This window comes from Canis lupus, chromosome 37, assembly GCF_048164855.1.
Source record: "Canis lupus baileyi chromosome 37, mCanLup2.hap1, whole genome shotgun sequence".
NCBI classification, from domain to species: Eukaryota; Metazoa; Chordata; class Mammalia; order Carnivora; family Canidae; genus Canis; species Canis lupus.
Window position 1 is genome coordinate 25,822,839 of NC_132874.1, and position 25,158 is coordinate 25,847,996.

The 25,158-nt window shown below is 47.5% G+C and overlaps 1 protein-coding gene across 4 annotated transcripts in view; it reads right to left on the reverse strand.

The window, feature by feature from the left end:
• Positions 1-25,158, reverse strand: part of DUSP22 (dual specificity phosphatase 22) — a 56,130-nt gene that overhangs the window by 11,139 nt on the left and 19,833 nt on the right. For 2 of the 4 annotated variants that reach the window (XM_072814200.1, XM_072814203.1), the window contains exons 3-4: positions 24,488-24,570; positions 3,579-3,628 (exon numbers count right to left, since the gene is read on the reverse strand). The exons of 1 other annotated variant lie outside the window; for it this stretch is intronic. In XM_072814200.1, the coding sequence (XP_072670301.1) occupies positions 3,579-3,628; positions 24,488-24,570 (133 nt within the window). Of the gene's footprint in view, positions 1-3,578; positions 3,629-9,414; positions 9,496-24,487; positions 24,571-25,158 lie in introns of those variants that run through there. One more of the 4 variants, XM_072814201.1, reaches the window with a different exon arrangement.

Here is a 25,158-nt window from a genome sequence, read left to right on the forward strand (position 1 = left end):
TAAAACTTTCCTTAAAGGATCACGTGTGTGCCTACAAGCATAACTCCCCACAGGAGCCTGCCAGCGTTTCTGCCTTTCGATGGAGTTATGGTCTTGACTTTACTTTCTAAATGAATTTTTTTTAAGATTTTATTTACTTTTTTTAAATAAATTTATTTTTTTATTGGTGTTCAATTTGTCAACATAAAATAACACCCAGTGCTCATTCATTTGGGGAATATAAAAAAATAGTGAAAGGGAATAAAGGGGAAAGGAGAAAAAATAAGTGGGAAATATCAGAAAAGGAGACAGAACATGAGAGACTACTAACTCTGGGAAGCGAACTGGGGGTGGTGGAAGGGGAGGAGGGCGGGGGGGGGGTGGGGGCGACTGGGTGATTTTATTTATTTTAATCATAAGAGACGCACAGAGAGAGGCGGAGACAGAAGCAGGCTCCCTGAGGGGAGGCTGATGCAGGACTTGATCCCAGGACCCCAGGAGCCTTGACCTTATTTTCCAGCTGAAAGAGAGGTCGTGCTGCTGTGGGACTTCACTCAAAATAGCAGCAGTGGCTCATTCTCCTCAATTTCTTTCTGTCGTCAGCCTCACTATAACCACCTACTGGAATCCCCACACTACGCTTTCACCAAGATGTGAGGGAAGGCAAATCACACATCTTAACGAGGCCCCTGCACATATTTGGGTTGGGAGAAAACAAATTCAAATCTCATGGGCTAGTTGCCTGGACCCAAGGTGACCGTGTTTGGATTGCTTTTGCCAAAAGATCTGAACTGACCCATGAGACGCTGCAACTTGGGACAAACAGCTGCTACATCGCCTATCACTCTGGCCTTTCCATGTAAGCAAATATCCCAAATCTTCCACGGAAATGGGCCTCCTGAACACCCAAACTTATTATTTCAACTGTCTCCTGTCGTCACTCTCAACGCACATTAATGCACTTTGAAGAGAGTAAAAGTATACTCTTATTTTCTTTTTTTTTTTTATACTCTTATTTTCAAAAGTGCTTCATGTTCATAGGGAACACTCTCCTATATGTGATCTGATCTCCAAAAGTCCTGAAGGCAGGCATTTTTTATTTTATTTATTTATTTATTTATTTATTTATTAATAATAAATTTATTTTTTATTGGTGCTCAATTTGCCAACATATAGCATAACACCCAGTGCTCATCCCGTCAAGTGCCCCCCTCAGTGCCCATCACCCATTCACCCCCACCCCCCACCCTCCTCCCCTTCCACCACCCCTAGTTCGTTTCCCAGAATTAGGACTCTTCATGTTCTGTCTCCCTTTCTGATATTTCCTACCCATTTTTTAATGAGGGAACCGAAGTTCAGGTGGGTTTAAATGACTTGCCGAAGGTAGATGCGGCAAGTTCCCAAGTTAAGGTATTTAACATCAAGGTCGACTGCTTCCTTGTTTATATAGCGCAGGACTGCTCAGCGCTCATTCTTCTTTTGCTAAGTCAGTCGTTGTACTGGACACCAAGCCTGGCACTTGGCTCTTGGCAAAGCTGAAAAAATCCCAGAGGCAATCAAGTCTGCGTGGCCACCTTCCCTGACAGCAAACGCCCAGAATGTGGTACGATCTGATTCCTCCAAAGAGGCATTGACAAGTTCAACAGTATCTTAGAATTTCAGTTTGAGATAAGAGCAAAGCAACCGTTCTAAAAATAGCCACCAAAACACGGGCAGAAGATTGCTGTGAAAGGCAGTGGCTCACTTCCTTCCGTATACACCATGCCCTTCCAACCACTTCTGTTTCTTGACACGACTAGTAACCAAGGAAGTCCTCTGGTGCTTCTTCTCCTCCTAGACCCAGGCTACTACTGTTTTCCTCGTAATCCTACTGAAATCTTTCCCCTACCATCCTCAATCTTACAGACTGATGACTTTTTCTGTGAAATATGGAGAGTCAACGTGAAAAACGGGCCTTGCATAGAACGTACCTGTCCTGCTTCCAACCTACCCCCACCCTTTCCTGGTCTAACCCTATACCACCTACCCCCTGTCCCCTACCACACCCCCCACATCCTTCCCCACTTCAATCCATCTGACTCTAGCCCCATTTTTTTTTTCCAAACAGGTTTTCTCACAAAATTGTTGCATAATCTGTGATTTCACTGCTCTCCAGCAATGGAAATTCAAAATTGCCTCATGTTCCAACAGTCGATAGTTTTCAGAGATGCTGGACAATGAGGAAACTAAACGTAAGATTCTGTGGCCTGTAATTCCCATAGGTAGGATTTGTGGGCAACCGAGGTTAAGAAGCGTGAAGGGTGAATCCTGACAAGTCTGCAGACTCCCAAATTCACAAACGCCACCATAGCTTAAAACTTCCCTGATGAGATGCAGTAACAGATCATTCTAGCAAGGTCGTTGTGTCTGACGTGCAATGGAAGCCCAAGGCCGGCCCGGAGCAGCAGCCGGCGTCCAGGGTATGCACCGAACGGCTCAGTACTTTATTCCTGCCCCAGCTTCTCAGCCTTGCAAGGCTCAAATCCACGCCTCAGTAAGACTTTACCCCATATCATGGTCTTTCTAGGTCACTTCTGGACCCAGAGTCCAGAGTGTTAAAGCTGTGACTGCCGTGGGTCTCCAAAGCCCAGTCCCGGTTCTGCTAAAGCCTGACCCCACGGGCCTCCGTACCATTGCTGTGTTCCGGAAAGGACGGCAGTTATGAATTTCTCTTTATAAGGATATCAGAGGTGCACTCAGCTGTGCGGAGACAGAGGACTGAAGCTTCCTAAGCCAGAGAGACCTATTCATTCAACTCAAACAGGTTTTAGAAGTATGCTTTCCCATTTCGTGGCCACTAGTCCCAGGCAGCTGCTGAGCACTTAAAAGGAAGCCGGTCCAAACTGAGACGTGCTCTAAGTATAAAAAAACAGATTTTGAAGACATGATATGAAAAAAAGGATGTAAAAAAAAAACCCTCAGTTTTGTTTTATATGGGGCACATGTTGAAATGACAGTATTTTGGATGCATTGGGTTAAATAAAACATATTACTAAAATTATCATCATCACCTCTACCTTTTTACTCTTTTTCAAGTTGGCTTCTACAACATTTAAAATTACTTGCATGGCTTATGTTGGTGGTTCATACTCTATTTCTACTGGACACTGCTGCCCTAGACAAAACCCATTCGCTTCTTTAAGGTTTTGCTTCTAGAGAGAGGATGAACATGCCAGAGGTTTGGCTTACATCATCCTTTTTATTTTTTTTAATTATTTATTTATTTATTTATTTATTTACTTATTTATTTATTTTTACTTACAAATTTATTTTTTATTGGTGTTCAATTTGCCAGCATATAGAATAACACCCAGTGCTTTTTAAAAATTAGGCTCATCCTGTACACATCCCCTCAGTCAGTGTTGTCTAGATGAAGGACGGGCAAACAAAAAGTGTGTCTCCAGCTGCAGTTCTGCCTAAGTTGGCAGCACAGACTCGCACATGGCATCAAGGGGCCCACTGGTTCTGATGACTCCATGGCCCTTTCCTTATTTGACCTTACTGTCCTTTATTCATTTTTAATATCTCCGAAAAATATAGGAAAAAAAAAAACAACTTACAGGTTCTGAGATGGTGAATCCGCTGCTGGAATGCACAGGTATTTAACTCCCTGTAGAATGATAAAATAATAAAATAAAATAAAATAAAATAAAATAATAAAATAAAAAATAAAAGATGATACTTAGTGGAGAAAACAATTTAAAGGAACTATTTACTCAGGTCAAAAAATAAAAAGTAAAAAGGAGAAGTTTTTCACTCATCCTTTGTTGCCAAGGAACCGGGAAAAAACTCTTTAATTAAGGTTCCTGGTTATTTTCCGTGACCACGCATACAGATATTCATGCTCTGGCTTGCAAACGGCTTGTAGGTTTAGATAGGGTTTATCAAAAAAGTTAAATAACTGAGTGCTTTCCAGTAAGTGCCAACAAGTTTCAAAACTATCCCCTCAGATGCTTGTTTACATATTCAACACTTTAAAAATCTATTTCACTTAAGATCCTGAGTGGCCAAAAAGGAAGCACTGTTAGTAAAAACCTTAACACGATGACTAAAAATTATCGTGTTATTAGAGTTTTCAATATCAAATTTAATAATTGGAGAGTTACAACTTCACTGATGCATTAATAGGAACTTTACACACTCAAAGTACTTTATTTTGCTTGCTCTTCAAAAGAGTAAAGGTCTGTGTACCGAACTAATACATTTTTTTAAAGGATGGCCTGATTTGAAAACAAAAATGAACTTTATATAGGGCTCCATAAAAATTTGTAAAAAAAAAAAAGTCTGTGTAAATGCATGCTACAAAAACCCATGATAAATTTAAGATTTTATTTATCGACAGAGAGAGAGAGAGCACAAGCAGGAGGAGCAGCGGAGGGGGAAGGGGAAGCAGCCCTCCCGCCCCCCCTCACCCAGCGGGGACCCCGGGATCACCACCCCAGCCCGAAGGCAGACGCTTAACCAGTGGAGCCACCCAGGTGCCCCTCTAGACACCTGGCTGTTGGGGGGCACCTGAATGGCTCAGTCAGTTAAGTGTCTGACATCTCCGGTTGTGACCTCAGGGTCCTGGGATGCAGCCCCGTGCTGGGCTCCCACTAACCAGGGACTCTACTTGTCCCTCTGTCCCTCCCCCCGCCCATGGCCTGTGCCCTCTCAGGTAAAGAAATAATTAAAAAAAAAAAAAAAAGCCTGGCTGTTTTTACTTCAGAGGGATTTAAACTGTAGTTCCAAAGGTCTTCGATGTCATATAAAATACAAAATCTAGAAATCTCTGCAACCTCTGTAAAAGAATGTGGTTCTGTGAGGACTCAGATGAACCATTTTTAAAGCCCCTCCTCCTTTGACAGCCTAAGCTCCTAGGGTCTTGCTGCCACGTCATGGATAATAAGTAGGAGAGGAAACACAAGAAACCCTGAAAAAATAACCAACCTAAGAGAGTAAATGACGGGGAAATATACAGACATATAGAAACTATCATGAGTCCCTCGGCAAATAAAGTCATAAAATAACTTTGCTAGAATTATTTGGGTTTTTGGCAGTTGATCATTAAAATTTTAAGGTCAATTCTTATCGTGATCATTAAAATTTAAAGGTTAATTCCTATCGTGAGGCATTTCTGTGTGGTATGTACTAATGTGGTCTTGTAAGGAACAGCTACACTTGTGGCTGCCCCGAACCCTTTGGACCTCCACATTTTGGTAATTCCTGACATTGTGAATCCTACTTTTCCAACACAGAATCCGTATAAACAACATTTCTCAACCTCCTTTGCTTTTAGGGTGTAGACTCGGGACCTAGTTTCATCACCTGACACGCCTCACTGGGGTGGATTTGGAAACAGGACATGGGAAGAGTCAGATGGGTAACGAGCACCTGCTTGGAGGCGCAGGTGGCAGCAGAGGCAGGTGGTTCTGGGGGCAGACGTGGCAGCGGCTCTCACCACTTGTGCGATGTGGTCTCAGTGCTGCTCTTTAACTTCAGCCGAAAGCCTGTTTCTCTAGCTCTTCTGGGAGACCTTGAGGTCTCAGCTATCTCTGAACAAACCCCTCCCTGCTTGAACTGGCGCAGAGTGCAATCGGCTGTCCATAACTAAGAGTCCCCTCCCTGTCCCCCAGGATTATAAGAAGTCAGGAAAAAAAAAAAAGACATTTTTCCTGCTTAATTCACATGCATGTATTTTTTCTCCAGCTTTGAGCCAATCATTACGTCTTCCAACAAAGGCTCTTGAGGAAGATGGGTTTCACCACTGCTTGTCCACGTGAGAATACTTCGCCTGAGCCAAACAGCCTCGCGCGTGCCCAGGGTAAAGTCCAGAGAGAAGCGTCCCTCATCCGGCCTTCACCTCGCCGTCCCTAACTGCCTCCTTCCGTCTCGGCCTTGAGCTGGGCTCGGGGCACTGTGCTCTGCTGGGACTATCGAGGAATATTGTCTGAGGTCCTAACGCGCCTCCAGGGAGGTATTAAGGCAGTGATTTAAAAGCAAAGGAAATGGAAAAGGAAACGATACTGTAAAAATAAGTAATTTCACTCCGTCCCTCCATCAAGGCCAAGCCAGCCTATCGGTCTAGATACACGAACTGATAATTTCATATATCCGTCGTTGGAATGACTCATTTACTTTTCTCGTTTACTCTCAAGTGAGAGTTGGCCATGGATCAGACCCAGAAGCTTATGAAATCCGTTCCTCCCACACACTTCCTCCAACCTCTTTTAGACCAGTACTTCCAGGAGGATGGGAAGGATTCTCAGATTTCCACCTTCCCTTCACCGTGCCCGTCAGCCTGAGCAGCCTCAATCAGTCAAGGATGCCGAGGTGGGTGTCCTCTCACAGGGGATAAAAACACCTGCCTGTCGTGCATGCTGACAGCCACTTAATTCTAACAGAATCTAAAATCAGCTGATCATATGATGGGAGGAAAGAGAAAAAAAACAAAAACAAAAACAAAGGAAAGGAAGACAATAGACAGAAAGGGAGGCTAAATAGCCCTAAGCTTATTAAAGGCATTGACCATAAATGTCAACAGCAGTGTGACTGGAAGGCACTTCACTTCCTTCAGGTGCTCCCTGAGTGGGAGTCACAGTCCCCTTTTTGGTGCCTTATGCAAAAAAAAAAAAAAAAAAGGGATGATGGCAGGAGCAAAATGCAAGAACATGGCAGAGGGTCTCTCCCTCCACGCCCGGAGATGGTGAGGAGGCAACTCTTGGCCATGCGGGGCCCCTCACCCTCACTAACTGGAATGGGCATGCGGCAGCTACAGCTTCCCATCTGTGAAGCTTCTAAGGAGGAACAAAGTAGCTCTCAGCCACAAGTTTGGGGATCCCCTACTGTTAAGGAAGGACAGAGAAAATATAAAACACAACATCATGTTCTCTCAAAAGTAGACCAGCAATAACAACAATAACCTGGGCACGTAGGAACACTAAATATCTGTTGAACAAGCTGAAAACCAGTGAACGTGAAGATCACACTATAGAACAAGCGCAGGGGCAGAAAAATACCATAAAGTGCCCATGCCTTAACCCGGGGACCGTTAACGACAAGGGGGCTGAGCTAACCACGCCGTAGGAGGGGCACACTGCATGCACATGCCCCACACATCGCTCTCCTGCCCGTCCACACCAAGGGGACGTGGGTAAGAATCAGCTCACCGTGATCTACAATAAGAAGGGAACAAACTATGCAAATACGGTAAAGAAAAGACTCAAAACTGCCCCAAAGTTTCAGCTGCTCGCCGCCCAAGAACGTCTATTTATCTTGGCTTAGTCATTAACAAAGCATGAAAAGTCTATCTCTTGGAGGCCACAGGCTGCAGAACACAGAGTACCTGAAAAAGTCTTGAGATGCCTGCACATGTGTACAATTCATGGCAGTTAATTACTAATTCAGAAAGCAACAAGAGTGCTGACAGCACTAGGGACCTCGGTGCTACAGGCTGGATAGACTTGAAAGTATCCTAGCATTAATGGATTTCCCCCCAAAAGACCATTCTCTAATGTTGAGCTTTGTAGAGACAGAGACACGGGGTAGGATGTGTTTAGCTAAATTACAGAAAGCATAGCAGATGAAGCAAAAAAAAAAAAAAAAAAAAAAAGTAACATCTCATTCTAGAGCAAAATTCTAGAACGCTCTGAAAAATTCCCAAGTAATAATAATAACACAGAGGGCAGGTAGGTGCGGGAATGGGTGAAATAGGTGAAGGGGGTGAAAAAGAACAGTTGTCATGACGAGCACTGAGTAATGTATAGAGTTGTTGGATCACTATATTGTGCACCTGAAACTAATATAACACTGGGTGGTAACGATACTGGAATTAAAAAAAGAATAACAGCAATGTTTCTATTACTATAGCATTTGCTATGTGATATTTACTCCTACATATTACGTCTACAACTAAAAAAAAAAAACCCATAAAACTAAAACTATCTTCTTCTTTGAAATATAATTATTAAATACATAAAATTCAATGTTTTCCATGTTGTTTCAAAAAAATAAAAAATGATTGGTGAAAGGCCAATTAGCATTAAACTTCCACAGAGCTGGTAAGTGTCAAGTTGCACATTTTCAATTTAGGCGCCTGGCCCGAGAATATCAAACCCAGTTTAGTTAAGGGAAACGGGCTCAGCCTACGCTTTAAGATTGTCATGATTTCTAGGAGGGACAAAGCAAATGCAGTGATTTCCTTTGACTACGTGGCATTTTTGAACGGCCTAGGGCATCCCGAGAATGCTATTAATACTGATAAAATGAATTGAAAGTGGATAATGCTAGAAACCAAAATTATGAATATGGAAACTAAACTTCACTGAATTAAAAAAATGAAAATTAAAACACATTTTACCCATCATGTTAGCAAAGATGCAGATTGTTAAGGTATCCAAGGAAATAGCATTTTTTTTTTGCCTTGTAAATTACTATAACCTTTTTTAGAGTTTAAGTTAGCAATATCAATTAAAATTCACAATATTCTGGGTTTGGACCCAGAGCTTCCACTCCTAGAAATTAATCCTAAATAAAGAGATGGACCCAGGGCACCTGCGTGGCTCAGTGGTTGAACATCTGCCTTTGGCTCAAGGCGTGACCCTGGAGTCCTGGGATCGAGTCCCGCATCGGGCTCCCTGCATGGAGCCTGCTTCTCCCTCTGCCTGTGTCTCTGCCTCTCTCTGTGTCTCTCATGAATAAATAAATAAAATCTTTTTTAAAAATATAAAAAAATACTGATAAGACGTGGACCAGAGGGAAGAAAAGGGCAAAGAATTAAGAAAAAGCCTCATATTTACCCCGACTGCATATACACTCACTATTAATAATAACAAGCAACCCCTCCATCAGGACTACAGAGTGTGGAAAAAACATTAGGAAAATACAGGAAAGCGGTTAGACTTCAATGAAATCATCCAAAGAAAGCTTTCTGTGTGCAGTTTTGAAAGAAACAGCAGACATCAATTGACTGAGAAGAAAGTCTAGAAAGTATCTCAGAGATCCTTCTTGAACAAAGTTTAAAAGCTTTCTAAGTCCATATTCTCAAAAGTTCTAATATTTTTCTGTTTTCTGTTTCAACAAGCACAGTAACCACCAAAAGTAAGGTTTTTGCCTTTCTTTGGGGCTGAAACTAAAGATTACACTTAAAACGATACGTAGGCAAGTGCTTGAAAAGCAGGCCCAAGATTCTGATTTCGGGACTCATGAAGAGACCCAACTCTCGCTTGTTTCAAGTACAATTTCTAAAAATCACTGTTCTTTTCTTTCTGAAACGTGAGTGTGAGGCTTCTGAGAAACCTCGCTGACCTTCTACTTTCCTAAAGAAAAGAAAGATGAAGCCCTCCAGGGTCTGTCCTCTCTCTCAGGAAGGCCACCCGAGGTGGCTCTAGAACATAACCGTTTTCTGCAAGGACTCACCCACGACCTCCGAGGACACAGGAGGAGGAGACGGAGTTCGCGGGAGTCCAGAACCAGTGGATCCATGCGATGGAAAAGTTATTTTAGCGGCTAATAAAAATGACCGGATTAGAGACCTCGGAGACCAAGACCTCATCCTGTTCCGACCCAATACTAGCAGCAACATGGGGGCGCGAAGGAGGTGACATTTTTTTTGATTTTTGGATTTTTGATTTTCTTTGATTGTGGCATTTCTGAGGCATCAGGGGGCCAGGGGGCACGATGGCGTGGCCTCTGCAGGTCCTACCCGTGGAACTCTAACACTGATCATCTGATGCCCATGAATGAATCGGGCAAAGCCCGTTGGAGATCCCCTTAAGGCTTCATTCACCCAATCACAAAAAACAAAAACAAAAAACAAAACAAAACAAAAATCTGACTTCAAAAAAGAAACAAAATTTAAAAAGCCATTCGGTTCAGATCGGCCCACACCTGCTCGGAAGCGAGGCCACAGCTCACACCCGCTGCAGAAGGCCAAGGCTCTCCCACTTGAGACGGTCCCTCCGCTCTTTATTTTATCGTAGTCAAGTCTACATAAAATTTGCCATTTTTAAACCATTTTTTTAAGCATGCAGTTCAGTGGCGTCGTGTGTGTTCACATTCTAACCAGCACCACCCTCTCTAGAGCTTTTCCTGCTTCCCGACTGGAAACTCTGCACCCGGTAGACGCTGGGTCCCGTCAAGCCCGCCCGGGCCTTGGGACCCCCCGGGTCACTCTCTTTCCCACGAATCTGGCTACTTGTGAGCCTCCGTATGAACCTGAAGGCCACTGAACTGAAACAATTAGGGCGGCCACACTCCTGAAGGTCACAGCCCGGGACACGGAACCGCTGGCCTGGACTCGACCTCGGGTGCCCACGGCGGGTGTGACCACCTTGTTCCCCTTTATCAAGTCGCGTCTTCATGGGGTGTCTCAGTCCGGAGGGAGCACCCCAAGGTCCCCCGGCCTGTGCGCCCAGATGCCAAGCAGCCCCCGCGCTGCCTTGGGGTCACCCTTCTTCTCCGCTTGGGGATTCTCGCAGAGCCAATGACACTTTTTGTTCTTAGTTAGTTAGTGAGTTAGTTAGTTAGTTAGTTAGTTAGTTAGTTAGTTAGTTAGTATTCATGTGCTGCCAGTGACACTGCTTAAAGGGGAAAGTGTAGCCCAGGGGCATCGCGGCAGGAAGGTCACCTCGGGAAACGTCCGGCCTCGGGCCTGGAGGCCAGCAGGGCGCGGCAGCAGTGAGTACGGAGGCGCGGGCCTGGCCTCGGGTCGCCGGCATGGGGGGCACCTGCAGGGGACAGCGCGGGGTCCCCGGCCCCCCTCTTCCCGCACCCGCTAAATTTAGGAGCCACTGCGGCAAATCACGACTTGCAGGCACCCAGGTTGTCAGGGGGCGCGGAGGGCGGGGTCGGAGTGTGGAGACAAGATTGAGGCCTTGGCTTGATTTGTGGGGGCAAATGCAAATGAGCAGCCTCGGCCACCTGTCGGCTTCTTTCAGGTGACTCAAAAGACGACAGCCATCTGACTCGGCAGCTCAACACATGAGGCCCACAGGCTTATTTTTGCTGCGGCCCCTGCACTGCGTGGCTAACTGGACATGGTCAGCGCCCGGTGTCCCGGGCCAGCGTGGCCGCAGGGAAGGGACAGGCCAAGGGACAGGCTGGGGGACAGGTCAGGGGACAGGCCGGGGGACAGGCTGGAGGACAGGAGAGGGGACAGTCAAGGACAGGCCAGGGGACAGGCCAGGGGGACAGGCGAGGACAGGCCGGGGAACAGGCTGGGGCACAGGCCAGGGGGACAGGCGAGGACAGGCCAGGGGACAGGCCGGGGGACAGGCAAGGACAGGCCAGGGGACAGTTGAGGACAGGCTGAGGGACAGGCCAGGGCACAGCCAGGGGGACAGGCAAAGACAGGCTGGGGGATAAGTCAGGGGACAGGTAAGGGGACAGTCGAGGACAGGCTGGGGGACAGGTGAGGGGACAGGCCGGGGGACAGGTGAGGGGACAGGCCGGCCTCGCCAGCTCCCGGCGACCAGGCCCCCTGCGGTTTCCGTCTTGGCTCAGGCCCCGACCTCCTGGCCACGACCCAGGGAAGCAGGGCCACTTGGAGCCACCACTGCAGACCCAGTCGCTTGGCGATCAGGGTGACGGATGCCTCGGGTCACGACGGGAGGCCGAGCCCGGGCAGGAGGGACCCGCAGCGACAGCCTGTGCATGACGCCCGTGTGAAGACCCAGGGTCCCCGCCCTGGTGCTCGGCCCCGCGGCCACCCAGGCAACCTGGCGGGCCCTGGGGTGCTTAGGACTCCCCACCCAGGCTCCTAGGCCGCCCCCGTGTGTGTGTCAGTCCCTCCTCCAGCACACTGTCCCCTCCAGGGCCCCCTCCCTCCCCTCTAGGGCCCCCACACTCCAGGTCCCCCTCCCTCCCCTGCAGGGCCCCCACCCCACCCTCCAGGTCTCCTGCCCTCCAGGGCCCCCTCCCTCCCCTGCAGGGCCCCACCTCACCCTCCAGATCTCCCACCCTCCAGGGCCCCCCCTCCCTCCCCTCCAGGTCCCCCACCTTCCAGGGCCCCTTCCCCTCCAGGTCCCCACCCTCCCCTTCAGGGCCCCCCCTCCCCTCCAGGCCCCCCCAGGCCCCCTGACCAGCCCACCTGCTGCCACCCGCCGTCCGCAGATCAGGCCCCGCAAAGCCCGCGAGGTCGCAACCTGCCCCCTGACAGCACGAGCGAGCTGAGCCGGGTGTAGACGGGGATGCCTCACCAAGTTGCCACCGGCTTCAGGGTCAGGAGCCCGGCCAGGGCCTGGGGGGGTGGGATGCTGCCCGTCCTGGACCCTGACGGCGCCTGAACACCCCGGGCCCCAGCAGGGAGGCCGGGGCGCAGACAGTGGGGCACGAAGCTCCAATTCGGATTCGAGGGCTGCGTAGCCCCGCCTGGGGGCGTGGGGGGGCAGGTGCTTCCAGGGGGGGCCAGCATTCCACTACATTACCCCCGCACCACAGCCCCTTGTCTCCAGCCCCTTGGGCCCTGGGGAGCCCCCAAGGGGAGCCCCAAGGACTGTACCCATCAAGGGGTGAATAAAATGGAGACAAATCCACCCCACATGACCTGCGGGCCCAATGGGAGCCTATGCTCATGGGGGAGCATGTGCGAGGCCACATCACGGCCGATGCTTCCAGCTCCCAGGACACTGCTCCTCCTCTAGCCTCCAACTTCAGCTGCAGACACCTTTTCTTGCAGGGTTTTTGTTCAACTGCAAAGACTTAGCCACAAGCATGCAGTGATGCTGCTGGAATCTGCACCTGTGGCCTGGCCCTCGCCCTGGAGCCCTGCACACATGCTCTGAAGGCCTGGGGACACCACATGGCAGCTCACCTGGACCTTGCCTGGCTGCCCTCAACTCCAGCTCAGTCTCCCCGAGTGTTCCCGTCCACCCATGGGTGCCACAGCTGCCCTTCCAGCCAGGCCGCGCTCTCAGGCATCCCCAACTTCTCCCCTGCTCCACTCCTCCCACCTGAATTCTGATTCATTCCACCTGAGAAACTACTTTCCATACTTCGGGGCTGTTCTATGGGACACCTACCAGTTCACGGCTACTGTGACTTCTCTACAGATTGTTCCTTTTTTTTTTTTTTTTCATTTATTTAGTTCCTCCTTACTCTGGTTCCATTCTTTTGCTTTCAATTGTACTTTGTCTGATAAAAAATATTGCTATTCCGTCTTTCTTTTGGTTCATTTATACGGGAAAATCTTTCCCCATCCTTTGATTTTTAACCTTGCTGTGTCGCTCTATGGAAAGCACTCTTGTAGAAAAAAAAATCCCACTTTCAGTGTCCAGGCTCAAACCATCATCACTTCTGAAGGGGATTGTTATAAGAGCTTCCTAACCGGGTGCTTCATACCCATCACCCTCATTGGTCCTGTTCCCTGGTCAAAACCCTGGAAACACAATCCAAATCTGTCTCCCGACTTGGTCCATAAATCTTTTTTGAGTCCCTGCTTCACAGATAAAGCTGAGGCTCCTCAGCCCGACAAGGAAAAGCCTTCCAGCCTGCTCTGAACCTGCCCCCCCAGCCTGGCCACTGTCTCTGGTTGGACCTTCATGGGCCCCAGAACATGCCTTGCTTTTGCACACCTGATGCCTCTGCACGCCCGGAGCCCTTGCATGTGCCGCCTTCCTACCTGGAATCCCACTCCCCGCTCCAACTGGCTGTGCTCACCATCAGTCCCTGGCCAACCTGTCGCCCCTTTGAGACCACACTGGAGTGTCACCTCCTTGGCAAAGGAGGTCGGGTTGCCTGACCTGGTTGGGTTGGCCATTTTCTCCCGGTGCCCTAGAGACTCTCATCTCTGCTATCTCAAGCCGCGGCCTTGCCCTGTTGTAAGGATTTCTGTGCTTGTCTCTTCTGAACACTGAGCCCCATCTTGCTTCTCTTTGTATTTTATCCCCAATCCTTGCTACAAGGTAAGTAAACATCTGCTGAAGCTGAAGGAATAACTCCTAATTTAGCCAAAAGGAGAACTGAATATGGCCCCACCCTTACCCCACCATGCTGACCACCTTCTCCACTCTATAATCAGCCAACTCCACGCATCTTCTGGGCTCCAGGGCTTATTTCCCCCTTCCTGACCAGCCCGGAAGGGCTGCTCCGCGCTAAGGCATGCCTCCCCCTTGAACCAAACCATACTAGTCCTACAAGCTGCCTAAACACGCCTCTTTATAAAGTCTTCCCCAAATTCCCCAGTCCATGAGGCTGAAGATCTTGTATAGAAGGTCAGAGCTTCGACCCTATGCTCCAGCATTTACAAGCAATTTATGTGGTTGTATCAGTGCACACACTCCAGCGGAAGCACAGGGGGACACCAGGTGCTACGTGCTTTTCCTGAGATGTTGGTTTGGAGATGCTGGTGGATCTTGCCACTGGTGCATTTCCATTGAGGAAAAGGAGGGATGCAAATAAGGCAAGCCCACTTCAGAAACACAGCACTCGGCACACAACGTGCTCAGTACTTGATCGCACAGGGGAGTCAGGGCAAGATGGACGAGAGGCGGCACTCAGGAAATGCTAAAAAAAAAAAAAAAAAAAAAAAAAGGAAAGGTAAAGAAAAGAAAGAAAAAGAGAAATTGGGACTTGACTTAGAGAAAAGTTTAGCAGGAATGTTTTGTAGAAGTGTTCAGTTCTGTGGAGATGCTGGTCCGTAAGCATGAGTGCTAAAGAGAAGGTCCGCGTGGGCCTGAGATGCAGGGTGCTCTAGAAGGCCAAGAGACAAGAAAGGTGAACACGAGTATCTTTTATTTAGAGACAAAAGAAGCACTGCTTCCTCTCTAGAATCAATGAAGTACTAGACTATTTCCAGTCCCTTTTGGTCCATTCATGCTGGAATTCTGGGTTTAGAACCCCATTTGCAAGTGAGCTTATCACAGAAGGGTCAGCAGCCAGACAGAGCTATATTATGCACTTGACTGCCCACACACGCAGACCTCAGATACAGCTTGATTCAAGAAAGAGCGATTACTAGACAGTTTTCGATACCTACCATGATCATTTCTATTTGAGTCATTTCTATTTAAGTCTGGGGTTGGCTTCAAACAAATTTACCTCAACATATGAAAGCTGCTGCAAGCCTTTGGTATGGGAGATACCACTGATACTCGGGTGGCATCAAAGAGACTTTCTTAGAGAGGTGAAAACAACTGGGGTTCACTGGAAAATATTGCCAATCTGAAAACCATGGTCAAACGATGATTGATTTTCAAAGGTCCCAGACTTCATTAGCAATAGGATAGTGTGATGCTTTTTGCGATGCCAATAAAACAACTAAGATCGTCCACGTTGGACACGGTGGCTAATCCGAGTAGGAAATCTTGCCCAGTGCCTCAGCTGCATCTCTAAGGAACCTGTGAATCTTAGGAAAGGAAATAAACTTATTTAACTGAAATAATCAAGTGGAAGATAACTGATGCTAAAAATAAAATCTAGACAATTGAAAGGTCCGTCTTGGGCTATCCTCTCCCTTTGGAGATTAAGATAACTCAAGTGAATGGTTTACAGCCCCTGATCGTGGACAACATAGATGTAGCACGTCTAACATCAAACACGTGTGTATGAATCCACAGGGAACACTGTTGGCACAGAACCCAGTGTGGCCAAACCTGAACGTCCAAATGCAATGTCCCCATCACTACTACAGACACCCCCCTCCCCCACCCCTGCCGGCCTGCCTTCCATACCTCTCTTCACTCAAAGAGAAATTATGAAAATACTCTATTGTGAAAAATAAATAAAAATAAAGATAAAAGTGAAACTCATCCTTCCTACCCTCTTTTCCCATCCTACTCCACTTTGCCATTGTGGGGAATCTCTATGGTCCCTCCAGCCCCTTCTCTGTGCATTTACATGTGTATGTATGTACCCACAGAAATATATAGAGATATTTAGTTTTACATAAATGGGGTCATATTGTGGATATTATTCTGCTACTTGCCTCTTTTGCTTAACAATTAACTTTTCCCTGTGCTTACATATAAACCTTCCTCTTATTTTTGAGTTGCTGCAGAGTATTTCTTAATATGGATGCATCATAATTGACCACTACCCTTCTGCTGAATGTGTGGGCTGGCTCCAATTTTTTTGCCGTTACACAGAGTTGCAGTGAACATTTTGCCTGTACCTCTGTGGGTATGAGATGAAACATGTGGTTTTCGTCAATTATGTATCTTCCTAGGAGGAGTATGATGGGGGAGATGCGGCCTATAGCTCCTGTGACTTGAAGATCATGGGCAGGGTGGGCCCCTGGGTCTTGAGAGCTGAGGACCGACATGGGCACAGAGCTGGGGGTGACACTCTGCAAGTCTGCCTGCGTGGCTGCCAAAGGAGGATCCCGGGCAGTGAGGACCTGCCTCCTGAGTCAGAATACAAGCCCCATAACTTGAACGTTCTCTCAGCTTTTCATGACCTGGGTATAAGCTCCTTGAAACTTGATGGGATGAGCATTGGGTGTTATTCTATATGTTGGCAAATTGAACACCAATGAAAAATAAATTTATAAGAAAAAAAAAGAAATCTGAGACAACGTCTCAACGGCTCTGCCTGCACTTCAAGCACGTGGCAGATCTTTTAACTGATCATTCACTGTCTATGTCTTAGATGTACTTTCCTCCTTGTAGGACCAAGCTTCTAATGCAAACTAAAGGCAGCTGAAGGATCCTTAAGAGATCAGAAAGTCACAGGATAATGATTTAGCAAGAGGTAATTCCGAACTAGAGTCTCCGGGAGCTCCATAAACCAGTACATCTGCATTTGCTAACCCTTCTGACAAGTGAGGAACAGAACAAACAGCGTGTATAAGGGAGGCTGCATTACGGAACCAGATCTTCTGGCTTCACTTGTTACTCATGGCTAATAAATTATCCTTGGCACAGCTCTTCTTTACCACCCTTCAATGAGCCACAAATGACTAAAGACATGATTCCCACTTTGGAATGGAGCTGAAAATGCACGTGGCTCTCAGTTCGTCAGTAAGCACCTGCAGAGGGGCCCCTGGGTGCCAGACCCAGGTTGAGTGCTGGGGGACACCAAAGAAATCCCAAGGTGGCACCTGCCTGCGTGGGCCCGAGGTCAGCTGCGGAGCCTGGATCTGGCAGTCAAGAGCTAGATGTCACCATCAGTGAGTGGTTAAATAGCCACTCAATAGACTGTAGAAGCTGTCCGGATGCTTATAATTCACAACCCAGCTAAGAGTGCAAACTACACATATTATAGAGAAAAGGGAAGAAGCCCTGAGGTTGGAGGGCACTGGGAGTGTCTTTCTCAGAAGGAGAGCTAGGGCCGAGCAGTGAGGAAGGGTAGGGCTTGGGCAGGCCAGAGGGTGGAAGAAGCATAGTTTCTTAAATTTTAAATGCCATTTAACACCTTGGTTCTAGTTTGCTTCACACTTGGGAAACCAGCTGAACTTCTGAGGTAGTGACACGGAGCGGGTCGCCAGACAGACACCGAGCAGGTGACCAAGGCCCATCGAGGATCCCCTCAGCCTCCTAGCTCTGTGGTCCAAGCAGACCGAACACCTCACCCTGGGGAGAGTTTCCTCAAAAATAAGCAGGCAGGGCAGCCCGGGTGGCGAAGCAGTTTAGCGCCGCCTGCAGCCCAGGGCGTGACCCTGGGGTCCCGGGATCAAATCCTGTGTCGGGCTCCCTGCGTGGAGCCTGCTTCTCCCTCTGCCTGGGTCTCTGCCTCTCTCTCTCTCTCTCTCTCTCTCTCTCTCTCTCTCTCTCATAATAAATAAATAAATAAAATATAAAAAAAAGAAAATGGGTTAATCCAAATAACTTCTGGATTGGCTATATCTAAAAAAATAAAAAATAAGCGGACAATGAAGACAGCAGCACAGATAAGTAGATAACCATAAGTACCAGAAACAGAAGACGTGGCCGCCTCTACCTGAAACTAACAAAATTAACTTGTGAGCCTGGACACCTCAAAAAAAGTCTTTAGTGATAAAGGAAATATAAAACAGAACCACCAGGAATAAGTACCTTCTATGAAAACATCTTATTCTTTGGGAAAAAAAAAAAAAACAACTTAAGTGGTTGAAAGTATAAAAGCCACAGCTTAAAATGGAAAGATTACATATCTAAGCTGAACTCAAGCTCGAAAAACCTATCTGGTATTCATACAATACCCTGGTTTGAATATCCGCATGTAAACTACTGCCTTTTTTTTTCTATTTAGTCCTAAAATACACATCATTTAAAAATTTAAATTATTTGGAGAATCAGTCCAGCGAAGGAATGAGAATACTTTTCGAAGCGTTTTTGTTGATCGCAAAAAAAAAAAAAAATAGTTTTGTTTCCTGCAGGTGCTCTAGTTAAAGACACAGAATGAAAAATGAAACAGACTCTGAAATTTTTACATTAGAAAGACAGAGTTCTGTTTCTTTTTTCAGGGGAAGAGAGAAATCTTTCATTGCTCAATATTACTTCCTCAGCACCTATAAACAATATGGGGTTCCTGATATGAAAAAGCACCGTCTTTGTGACAGGAGTTTTCACCACTCTACAAATCTGGAGCAATCAGGAGGCACTGGAGACTCGGCTCACAAATGAGGAAACACTGCAGCAAAAGCAAGCAACCCCCTCAACCGAGTCCTCAATATAGGAACAGACCACAGGGTTGTCCCCCCCCCCCCACCGCTTAAATATTTTAAAATATTTTAGTTATACAGGTCTGGTCTTAATTCCTATTTGAAACTAATAAATGTGCCAATCATTTTCCCCCTTGGCCCTGCCTCTTGCTAGCAGGTGATGTGAGCAGGTCCCCAGGTCTGACTATGTTATGAAGGACCCGGGACAACGCTTTCTGCCTTGCTGAGCTCTCGGCTTCTGGAGGCTCAAACGAGACGGGGTGACTGTCGTGGAGACCGGACTCTACCAGAAGGCGTGCCTTGGCACTACCAGCTTCTTCCCAGCCAGAATGCACCAGATTTTCCAAATTCCCAGTTATTTCCCAAAACCCAGGCAAATGCCTGGCCACTGCAAATGCCTCTAGATTCATATGACAGAGGAGGGACCTCGTTCTCTGAGATTCCTCGGCCTCCTAGTCTTGACTCCTAGTACTGAGGGCTTACCCTGAGTCCGAGCTCTTCTTTCGCTGGACTTAATTATTCGTAGTATTTATAAAATATCCACAATATCCATCTTATCCATACTCTAAGGGCTTCATCAGGGCAAATAATCACTTCTGTTACCTCCAGCGTCTGTCCCAGGGCCTGGCATGTAGCAGGAGTTCAATCAGTCAACCCATCAATCACTCCCTGCCCTCAGAGGGAAGAACTATCTGGACGAGAAACTCAACAAAACGAGAGGGTGACATTCACAGCAAATAAAACGAAACGAAAATTTTGCTAATTAATGGCAATGAAGAATAAAAGTCTGCGCTGGTGACAGCGTAAAACAGGAACTTTCAGATGCTGCCAATAAGGGCACAGACGGCACAACCCTTTGCAAAGTTCACGCGGCAACATCTACAACAGTACCTGCAGACTCGGACACGTCAGTCACGCGAGGAGAGAACCGAGACCGTAAGGCCCTTTGGAGGAGCCTCTGGCCTGGGAAAGAAGATCCAGGCTCCTACCAAGCTACCCAGACCAACTGTGGAATCATGGGGGGGCCCCTTCCTGTCTCTGAAATTCAGCTTTTTGTCTACACAGTGATAGAATCAAGTGATCCCTGGGACTATGGTCAGATGGGATTTCTACATCAAACACAGAGCGGCCGGCATGGAAGGGAACTCAGAGCTCCTCCGAATCTTAGATGCTAGTTTAGGGCTGACCCAAGTGACTATAAAGGCCCCAAAGTTCCTATTGTTTCTAAGATCTTCATTCCGGAAGACCGACTCCTCCAGATACTCTTCTTGAGAAACAGGAATTAGGGCTTTGGGCCTCCTTCTCTTGGTTGACTACCTTGTCCTATGGTTCAAATGATAAACAAATCTTGTCTCATCCACCAAGGAAGGGCAAAGACCACCTGGCTTCACTAGATGACCAGTAGCGAGGTGAGGCCCCGCCACTCCTAAGGCCTCGGAACACCACCTTTTATTTCTTTCATTTTATTTCTCTCTATCGGGCTGCTCGAAAGGGTATAAAAACCCTGCCAGCAAACACTGTGCTGGGAAAACCTTCTAAAAACTACCCAAATAATAGAACATCAGAGCTAATCTAATTATAATCAACTAAGTCACAAGTTCCTTAAAAGTCCTTCCTAAAGGAAAATCAATGAGTTCATGATAACTAAAGACGTATTCAGGTGGTCATGAGGCATCTCACAGCAACTGTACCTTATGATACTGACCTTGCTCAGGTGTTACAACAGGTCACGAATCATCACAACCACAGAGGATGTAACAGGCATAAAAACTATGCAATCGGGGATCCCTGGGGGGCTCAGCAGTTTAGCACCTGCCTTAGGCCCAGGGCGTGATCCTGGAGACCCAGGATGGAGTAATGTCGGGCTCCCTGCATGGAGCCTGCTTCTCCCTCTGCCTGTGTCCCTGCCCTTCTCTCTCTCTCTGTGTCTCATGAATAATAAATAAATAAATCTTTAAAAAAAAAAAAAAAAACTATGCAATCCCCGAGCTACCAAGGGTGGGTTCTCACAATAACCTATCCTAAGGTAGCCTCATCTGGTAAGAAGATCAGGTTTGGCACCCTTTCCTTGACCACCGCTTCCTTGGCTTTACGAGTTGCATAAGCATCCCTCTGACGGGGTGCTCACCCTGGAAGCTCATCCTGGACAGTAAGGGACAGCAGGCCCCCGTCCCGAGTCCTCCTTGCTCTGAGTGTCCATTACTGTATTCAGCAGAATACAGTCCCATGGGACGTTAATAGGTCCTGTGTTGCATCAGCAGGCACACACGTAAAGTGGTTCCCTATTTAGAAAGAGTCATAAATGTGTGTCTTCAATGCAGAACTTGGGAGCTTTTATTCTATCCATAAATCTGTGAATTTTCCAGAGGAGCCTATGATGTGCTAAATTCCCTAACTTATTTTTTTGCAAAGCATGACATCGCGGGCCTGCTGTTCAACAATCCATCCCTTGACCTAGGGCCTCTGCTCTGGGAACCATATGGTATAATATAATTGCCCTCTCCCATAGTCTCCATCACAATAAGAGCACACCTAATTATTATAAAAGCCTTTGATACTTGATGCTAAGCACCCAGGACTTTTAAACCCGGTCAGATATTTGCTGGAAATGAACCAAAGAAGTACATACAGTGCAGGACCCCGTGTACAGCTACAAGGCAGCGGGGCTTGGAGAAGTCTGCTTGGAATTAGCAGCACTGAAACCCTTCAGTTTTAGACAATCACAACCTCACCACTCGTGGCCTGATCCCAGACTAGTGCTGCCTGGAGTAGGTTAAGGACCTTTCCATAGATGCAATGAAACGCCGGGACACCTGCACCCCGATGTTTATAGCAGCAACGTCCACAATAGCCACACTGTGGAAGGAGCCTCGGTGTCCATCGAAAGATGATGGATAGAGAAGCTGTGGTCTATGTATACAATGGAATATTCCTCAGCCAATAGGAACGACAAATACCCACCATTTGCATTGACGTGGATGGAACTGGAGGGTATTATGCTGAGTGAAGTAAGTCAATCAGAGAAGGACAAACATTATATGGTTCTCAATCATTCAGGGAATATAAAAAATAATGAAAGGGAATAAAGGGGAAAGGAGAAAAAATGGGTGGGAAATATCAGAAAGGGAGACAGAACATGAGAGACTCCTAACTCTGGGAAACGAACTAGGGGTGGTGGAAGGGGAGGAGGGCGGGGGGATGGGGGTGACTGGGTGATGGGCACTGAGGGGGGCACTTGACGGGATGAGCACTGGGTGTTATGCTATATGTTGGCAAATTGAACACCAATAAAAAATAAATTTACATTAAAAAATCAACCTCTAAGGAAATCAAAAAAAAACAAAACAAAAAAAAGGACCATTCAATAAACAGCAAATCTTTGAAGATCTCAGAACACGAAGTAGGTCCCGGCATTCTCCTCTCCCATCCTTACCCTTCCACCGTTTATTAGGGCCTCTTCTCAGGTTGGGGTTCAGCTTGCCGCAGTGGCTTGGATCTGCACACAACCTTCCCTCTCACCCTCATCCCCGCTCCACTTCCCCCTGGTGATCAGGGCCAGCATCACGGGGGACTGCAGAAGAATAGAATCTATCCCTCAATTCCCTACCAACCCCAAATATTCTCCCGACTCATCTCAGGCTGAGTGAGACCATGACTTCTGGAACTGAATTTTAACCCGAAGACGGAAGAGGGCCTTTATGCACGGGGCCGAGGGCTAAACGCCGTTCCGGAGCCTCTGGGACCCCGGCAAACCTCCTCCATCCCAGTAACTTCATGTGAGTACATGAGATCGAATGATTTTTGGTGTCTGGGTTTTTCCCTCTTGTGCAATCGGAGAGCACTGTTTTACATTTGTTTTTTATGAATTGTTTGCAAATTTAAAAATGAATGAAATAAAAAGGGGCGACAATGACCTCTGTTATGCTATAAAATGATGGTCTGGCTCTTAAAGAGCATGAAATCACAGGAAAGCACTTATTTTCGAGCTGAGGTAATAGCAGCATCCAAAGACTACAACAGGATGTGGCCAAATGTCACCGAAGCGGTCTCTGATGAAGAGGCACAGAACGTCTCTCCTCTTTTCTTTCCAAGGCAGAGTTTGTCTTTGTAGATGGAGACATAAGGGACTAAGGAGGAAAAGTGAGGACGGAAATGCAGTTTCCCCACAGCCGTGAGGCTCTTACGCAAACCTGTCCCTTTCTCCTGGGTTACGGTCCCCACTGTTTCCCTTTCTGTCCCTTTGATTTCCGCACGTGACCCGGACGAGGTTGGACCGTCGCAGACTAGGGCTCCTCTGGGTTCCTAACGGGTCAAGGTCCTGCATGGGGACAGCGGCTCCCTGCAAACGGGCTGGGGCGCTCCCGCCGCGACGTGTCCCACCACATGGAGCCTAAGTGGTGAGGCAGGCCCGGGGGGGGGGGCGGGTCGGGGGGGGGGGGTGGCTGTGCAATGTATTAAAATAAAGGAAACCTCAGGCCTCATCTTGTGATTTAAAGAGGAAGTCGGTCAGGACCGGCCTGCATTTGACTTCTAGCAGGGCCCGAGCCCGGCCGTGTTTTGGGTGCGAGCTGTCGCTGACGGGCCAGCCACAGGGTGGCCGTTTCCAAGGGACAGTGAACGGCCCTGAACACGCTGTGCTGCCACCCGGGGCCCGAGACCAGCATGCGGGCGCCGGGCACAGCACCTCCGCCCGCCAGGGCCGCAGCCACAGAGGGAGCTGTCCCTTGGACAGCCTCGCAGACCCGGAGACGCGACCCGGCCTTGCTCTCCGCCTGTGGCTCTCTGGTGCCGAGACATGCAGTGGGATCACTTATTATCCCGCGGCCTCATTTTTTTTTTTACACTAACCAAAATCCAGCGGCTCTAATGGCCAAGGAAATTGGATAAATTTAAAATAAAAATATATTACTTGTTCTTGCATAACATGAATTTCAGTGAAAATAGCTTGAACTAGGATTGTTTCCCCAGAATAAGTCCCCCCCCAGCTCCGCCCCCTGAGCTGGAGGACTCATGTGCATCACAGCACACATGTACCGTGGCCCGGTGAAGGCCTGGGGCTCTGCCGAGGCCAATGTCCCGGAGCAGAGATCGTCCCCAGCCAACCGCTCCGGCCGCGTCGGCCCGAAACCGAAGAAGAAGCTGCCCTCGTGCCTGGCGCGGGGCGCACAGCCGGCCTGAGAGCCTAGGCCCCGACGGGCGCGCCCGCAGACAGGCTCCTCATCACAAGCCCCGGGAAGTCTCCAGGGACAACTTACCTTCCGTGGTCTTTTGTCTTTAAATGCAATTGGTAGATAATTGAGCTTAAATGGGGAAAAAAAAAATCAGGGAGTGAGCCCCTCGGACTCTCCTGGATTCTGAAACCAGGGACAATACAGAAGGGGATGCGAATGAGCCTTAAAAATCCTTAAAATCTAGAAGTATATATATATTCCCCAAATGAATGAGACCATATAATGTTTGTCCTTCTCCGATTGACTTATAAAAAATTAGTGAGAGGGAATAAAGGGAAAGGAGAAAAAATGAGTGGGAAATATCAGAAAGGGAGACAGACCATGAGAGACCCCTAAATCTGGGAAACGAACTAGGGGTGGTGGAAGGGGAGGAGAGCGGGGGGTGGGGGTGACTGGGTGACAGGCACTGAGGGGGGCACTTGATGGGATGAGCACTGGGTGTTATGCTATATGTTGGCAAATTGAGCACCAATAAAAAATAAATTTATATTAAAAAAATTTTAGAAGTAAGCACAGCGTCAGCTTATTCGCTGGCTTTTAGCCAAGCAGCGGCGCTAGGAGAGCGGTGGGCAAGGGGCTCAGCCGCCGGGGCAGTGGGGCCGCGATGGGGTGCAAGGGCCCAGGGGACACGGGACACGGGGGGGCCCACCGGGACACCAGGCCCCGCTCCGCTGCCCCTTACCTCCAGCAGCGGCCGGGCGCTGTCGTGGACAGACAGGATATGTGTCACCTTATTCTTGCTCAATTGCTCTGCATCTCTGGCATCTGTCACAGAAGAAAGGAGATGACCATTTTATTCTTCTCTGCAAGTTAATGACTCGGAAAGTTCAGCCAGGAAAAAAGTACAAAACGCCTTGTCTATTTCTTTCTAGAAACTCCATAATTGACCATACCCAGAAAAATCCAGGCCTAGGAAATTTAGGACTATTGCTTTAACGAATTTTGCAGATAATTTATTTCGGATTGTCAGATTTTTTTTTTTTTTTTGATAGAAAGTGGTCACCGGAAACTTGAAATGTTATTTAGATCGATAAACATCATGATCATTGTTGTTGCTGTTTATTCTTTTTTTAAAGATTTTATTTATTTGAGAGAGAGAGAGTGAGAGAAAGAGAGAGCACGACTGGGGTGGAGAGGGACAGGGAGAGGGACACAGACATTTAGTCTTTTATTGGAAACATTAACTATAAGGTTGTTTGACATATATTAATATTAAAAAATTACCTCTTAGTGATCAATAATCTAAGTTAAAATCAAATACAAAAGACCCACTTACTATATAAGACATAGGAACCTGCCAGGGATGACTTTACCCTAATGTCAAAGGCAGGGATGGATTTAAATGCAGATTAG